At 38.5% G+C, this 6,470-nt stretch overlaps 1 protein-coding gene across 1 annotated transcript in view; it reads left to right on the forward strand.

Annotated features, from left to right (window-relative positions):
• Positions 1–6,470, forward strand: part of LOC107720739 (protein phosphatase inhibitor 2-like) — a 19,263-nt gene that overhangs the window by 8,804 nt on the left and 3,989 nt on the right. The window contains exons 2-4 of the mRNA XM_016528563.1: positions 2,709–2,816; positions 3,422–3,505; positions 5,689–5,789. Coding sequence (XP_016384049.1) covers positions 2,709–2,816; positions 3,422–3,505; positions 5,689–5,789 — 293 coding nt within the window. The remainder of the gene's footprint in view (positions 1–2,708; positions 2,817–3,421; positions 3,506–5,688; positions 5,790–6,470) is intronic.

Here is a 6,470-nt window from a genome sequence, read left to right on the forward strand (position 1 = left end):
GTATATGTATGTATATATATATATATATATATATATGTATATGTATATGTATGGCGATAATACCGCATACCGTGCTATTGAGCCACTCAAAATTACCGCAAGGGAAATTCCCTCACCGCGACAGCCCTATCTCCGATATGGCACGGGTCCCTCCTTCAGTGCAAGTCTGTGAGATTTTCGGTTTTATTATACAACAGAAAATAGTAAGTAAACAGGAAAGCAGCAAGATATCACTCACGTATACAGAACAAACAGTGTGTTATGAGTTACAGATCAAAATGTAATAATTTAGTAAGCATACTCTGATCTAAATTTTTACAGGTAATACAAATTGCTGATTTCCGGTGACAGTTATTTAAGATAATCTATGCTCTGTCACTGTTAACTCAATTAAAGTAAAACCAGCTGTTACAGAAATAGCGACAGGTGTTTTTTCTTTTTCTTTTTTGGTAATTTGTCACATTTTATTTTTTAAGAAACTATATTAATATTGCATTATAAGAATGATTGAAATTAAAATAACATTTATTATGAAAATTTGTTGTACCTCGTGTATTTTAACTACTGGATCAGGTTCATCGTCTTAGAACAGTTTGGCTGATTCCACATGTTTTATAGTGGATTTATGTGATTGACAGAAGCATTAATTAGGGTCACATTGTAGGAAATTTGTAAAAATTCAGCAATTCCATCTTATGGATGTCGAAAAATATTCATTAAGTGACTTTGCGTTTTACTCTCTAGTTTAAAAGTCTCTAAACTCCCTCAGAGCTCTTTAAAGACACTCAACTCAATATGTCCCACCTTTATCCTGTATGAATATGAAGCTATTATTTTCCTAACAATATGTTTTGTTTCTCAGACATTTGCAGTAGCAGGAGAGCCATGTTTCTTTGGCAGCTTTTTTTTTTGTTACTTTAGGGGGATATCCTGTACCAGCTTGAAGATCTTTATTTTTGCCTGAACTGTTGTTTTTCCAGGACTTTTTCCCGTGGTGATAAAACACTGATTGAATTATAGGTTTTTGCAGCATTCGGGTCTCCTAACCGCAGACAAGTTCCTTGTATTGTATTGTGCTTGCTCTCCAAATAAGTCACTGCAGGCTGCTTGCTCATGTACTGTTTTTCTAACCTATGATCCGTTGAGAAAAACCTTGACCTCTACTGCATGCAACAGTGCACCGTATGCTCCCGTGTGATGCAGAATAAACCGCTGTTCACCGTTGGGGAGGCCTCTGCCTCTAACATGAATGAAACTAATCTCTTGATTATGTTGCGAGGGAACATGAACATCCATTCTGAAGAGATTAGCATTACTCGACTAGTCCTCGGTCCTGCTTTATGTTCATCTTTCTGTCCATGATGGACGGTAAATCTTGCGCTGATTGCATCCAGCACCTCCCTAAAAGAGACTTAAAAATAATCCTCAGTTCTTTGAAATGCTATAGTTAAAAATTGTAATTTAAAATCAGGTTTGAGTGGATTTCCACACTTGCTTTGCAACAGCACCTCATCCAAACGCTGGTTGTGTAACAGTTCTTCTTCCATGTGGATTGGCACATTTGACTGCTACTGCAGAAGAATTAGTGGTCCAGTCTACTGCGTTCATGTCCCCTAATGCACTCACAGGATTTTCATCAGACTACAGAACACAGAAAGAAGGGATTCCGACTACTAAAGCCAGTGTTTAGTTACGGTTCTGTAGCATGTCAGAGTTTAACCTGCTTGAGGTGTGGTAATGTGGCTCTGTCATTGCATTGAGTGAGTGTTGACTGAACCATACTCGATTGATTGAGGTCATACTTAGCTTTGCTGTAACACTTTGACTTATTGATGGTCCATATTGTCAAATACCAAGATCTCGCCGCTCCGTCTACGCAGTAGATGCACATCCTTGAATGGACCAGTAAGAAATTGATCATTTCTGGAGGGAATTTGGTGCCAAGAGTGTTATTTAAGTATTAAAGTATTTATTCATATTTTAATGAGCTTTCAGTTTTCATTTTGATTTTAGTGTAAGTTTTAGTAGTATTTTTTTATTAAGCATTTCTGTTTAGCTATTTTTCAGTTTTTATTTTAGTAACTTAAGTACTTTATTTTATTTCAGTGAATTGTCAATGGAAGTTTTTCAACTAATATTTATATTTCATTTAAATTAACAAAAATATTTTTTCAACATGAATTTGAAATGGATTCCATTTACTTTCATTCTAATTCCTGATCATACAGACAACAAATTATCAGTACTTGATCTAAATTAAATTATTATCCTGCCTTTAAAACTGCTTATCTTTCATGCTGGTATTGCCCACATAATTATGCATCAAATGCATTGTCTGCCACTTTAAGAAAGGCACTCAATTGAAATTATTTGTGCTTTGAGCTTTGCTTTACGAAACTGCTCTTGGGGTAGCGTTGTAGCATGATGGCTTATAGCATTCAGTGCATTGGGAAACATTGACTTGAGACAGGAAAGAAGGCCTTGTGTGCCAGTCTTATTTATATCACTGAAGGGTCAGTATATTTGGCAATGTATGCCACTTGGTGCTATTTTTTGTGTCTGCCGTTTCCAAGGTACTCCAAAAAGTTTCAAAGTGGGGCAGAGTCCTTTGTTTCATGTAGCAGACCTCAGTGGGAACATTTGCTTCAGGGCTAAGAGCTTTATCTGTAATTGTATGTTAAGTTCCGTGTTTCTACCCATTCTTTTAGGAAGAAGTCACAGAAATGGGATGAAATGAACATTTTGGCCACATATCACCCGGCGGATAAGGACTATGGGCTGATGAAGATAGACGAACCCAGCACGCCATACCACAGGTAAGCAGCACACGAAGAAAACTGCCATTAATGCTGTTTAGACTATACCTGTATAAAGATGAATATCAGTTCTAATGTGGCTGTGCTACTGCGTAGATTCCGTGGTGAAACTGCCGCCACCCTATTAAATCTAATAAGAAAATGAAACTGTGCTCGTTAGAACAAATTTAATTGAGTGCTTTTTCTAGGAAGTGATTCAATGAACAAAACATTAATTTATGAAAATGAAATCAACTATAAATTTATTTTTGGACTAAACTGTGCAGGGAAAACGTCCATAAGTGAGTCCAGTTTAAAGTAGCGATGCACTGATATGGACGATAAGCTATAGATTACACTGCATTCAGGTTAGCCTATAGCCTTTATGCTACAGCTTGAAGAATAGTAATTATTTAAAGATCTGATCTCTTGCTAAGGCTGTATGGATTGGGAATAAGTTGTTGTTTAAAGCGTTGCTCTTCTCTCTGGATATGTTACTGCCCTGTCTGCAAAATACAAGAGTAGCACTGAGGGTGCAACTCAATATGACAGGGCAAATTTGCAGAAAAGGTCATTCTGTCTTTCTCCCTTCGGGCTGTCGGCCAAAAATCTCCTGTCCCTCTTAGGATGGTCGGCGATGAAGAGGATGAGGGGGCGCTCAGCGATTCGGACGGGAATACAGTCCTACCCGGAGATGACCTCGCTAAGAAGTAAGTGATGCATGATTGTTATCTCTGATGTGGATAGATTTCTTCAAATGTTTTGATACGTACCCATGTTTTAGGCTCCAAAATTTGTGTGACTCATCACCTCCACCCCATCCACATCACAGAATTAACCTATGTACTCTATAATCTCACAGCAATTTACTTTTTAATAATGACCAAACGCTTATTTACTATTTTGTCAGGCTGCAGTGTGTCAGAATAGTTCAAAGCATGCATCTCTTGGATTGGTGCTTGGTCAATTTGAAAGTCAAGCAGAAATACAGCAAAATAGATTTCAAAAAGCACTGTTTGGTAACATGATGGATCGACACAGTCACAAACATTTGCATTTTTCCTGCTACGTTCTCGTGACGTCAGTCAAGTCTTGCCTTGACATCAGTGGATGCGTTTAAGTAACCTATGTGAGGAAAGCTCATTAAGATACAGCAGCTGTGAGAACAGAGTATTTCTATTATTTTTGGTTTCCTGCCGCCACGTTAGTTCTATATAGTTAACGATACATGAGCAACCAGAAGTCCTAACAGATGTCACGTCGCAGCCTACAGGCCAATCAGCGGTCACAGCAACTCAAGCAGAGTTGCTAACCGCTTTCACAATAGTGTCTGCCCAGCGTCTTCTGTCTGTTTCTGTTTGGAGTTTGACTCAAACGCACTCTTATCCTGTCATTTCAGTGTTTCCCAAAAAAAGCCGCCATGTGCTTCTGATATACAAAGAAGCATGTCAGCAAACTGGCTGATAATGGCACGCATTTTGATCCACAACCAGCAAACCATGGCTGAGAAAAACTTCGATTAATAGGGTGTGTTTAGCATATTATGAGCATCTTAGCATTTTGAATGGTTTTACAACCTAGTTGGATATTTTTCACGATATATTATAAAGACTTTACTTTTTTAAAGAAGTTGTTGTTAATCTTTGAGCAGCATTTATGACAAATCCGCTACCTACAATAACCCCCAGCACCGCATTGGAGCTTGTGTCATGGCATGAAGTCACGTGACACGCAGAAACAAGTGTGCTTCGATGTCACTGATCTGTCACTGTTTGATATTGAATTTTTATTATTAGGTGAACTATTCCTTTAAAACAACGCAGCTACTAGTTGATTTTGAAAATGCGTAAATATGAAAATACGCCCTGAGAGAAGGGCACTTAAAGTCTTTGAATGAATAGAAGAGGTCCATTTTAATGCAGGATTCGTATCTTTAAATCTAGATCCGTGTCTTTAAAAGCTCTGAGATGGATGTGAGTGAGTGGTTTGTCTGTAACTGAATCTGTAGCTGATGTGAGCGTCCAGGATGGCTAGTGATACAGCTGCTCTACCTTAGTCCCGTTCGCCTTCACTTTCTTTCTCCGTCTCTATCGCTTCTCGCTCTTTTGTCATCGTCCTCCTCCTACTGTGTCTTTCTTTCACCACTCTATCTTGTGTTTCCCTCAGGCACGTGCATTTTATGCTCCCCTACCCAGCATTGTGTCTGTGTCTGTGTCTGTGTCTGTGTGTGTGTGTGTGTGTGTGTGTGTGTGTCCGGTTACTCCTGAGAGATGCTTTCCTTAGAGATCTTCTCATATGATTAACATTGAAAATATTGCAAAGACCACCAGGTTTTATGAAAGACTTCCTTAATAAGCTGCACTGAGTTGTATTTATTAACATTAGCTGTTAGTAATGTGAAGGCCATCTGAGTAAAATTAAATAAAGAACTCACTGTTTTTTCCCTTATAAGGAACTTAAGCTGCCTTCAAGTCCTCCGGGGTAGTTTCTACTTATAAGAAGTCGATATGAATTCAGTATGATGTGCATCAAGTGATTTTGGTCAGAGTTAAATGGATGTTTTGTGCAGTTACAATATTTATTGGTTATTGAAGACAGGAAGGTTTTTAGCATTAGTGCAGCAGCGATGCACATTAGGTGTGTAATCGAAGCTTTTATCATTATTGTGCTGCCACGTGGAATGATGGGAGATTAAGTTCTGTTGCACAAGCCTGTGAGAAATATCTATAGCTGTTCTATTGTACTGTATTATAATAATTATATCATATATCAATAGCGTGCATATTTATATCTCGATACTGAAATAAAACACTGATCCAACTGTGAATCTTTCTGATGATGATACATCAAACTCTGTATGATGTTTTCTCTTTTTGACATGTGTCTGTCTCAGGCTGGCGGCAGCGGCGGAAGGCGCAGGATCTCGCTTCATGGAGGAACCAGAAGAGGAGAGCAGTGAGGAAGAGGAGGAGGAGTTGAGTCCGGAGGAGCAAGGTGAGACACGTGTCTGTCTCTCATGGCCTCTCTTTCACCTCGGCTTCCTCTCGCACTGATTACACATTTGCACAGCTCACCGCACCGTCAGCCAGCGGCTCAAACACACACTGCTCCACAATCGTCTCGGTCTCTTTTTCAGTTCACTAGTAAAGTTTCAGGAGCAATTCTTGATAGGGATGCACCGATACCACTTTTTCCAGTACTCGCCCGATACCGATACTTTTATTTTTGGTACTTGCCGATACCGAGTACCGATACCGATACTTTTATTGCATTTGTACATTTTTTAAATATTGGGTACAGAAACCAAAAGGGTATGTATAATGTTAGTTGGTTAACTTCATTTATCAAATAGATACAGTCAAACCAAAATATATTCAGACACCTTCAACATTTCTCACATTATCAAAGTTTATTCGCTATAGTTTAGAAAATGGTAATAAAATATGACAAGAACTCAGAGTTAAACGGTGTCAGAACAAATTCATCTTGATAACGCTAGATAATTCTGATAGAAAGGTATGTAATAGATTACAATCAACCAAAAATTAGACAGCTATGACAGTATTTACACAACTATCAATACTTAGTCAGGCAACCCTTAGCCTTAATGACAGCATATAGTCTCCTGGGCATGCTGTCAACCAGCTTCATGCAAACCTGAACTTCAATGTTTTT

The sequence above is a fragment of the Sinocyclocheilus rhinocerous genome, unplaced genomic scaffold (assembly GCF_001515625.1).
Source record: "Sinocyclocheilus rhinocerous isolate Xijiao unplaced genomic scaffold, SAMN03320098_v1.1 scaffold5898, whole genome shotgun sequence".
Classification (NCBI taxonomy): Eukaryota; Metazoa; Chordata; class Actinopteri; order Cypriniformes; family Cyprinidae; genus Sinocyclocheilus; species Sinocyclocheilus rhinocerous.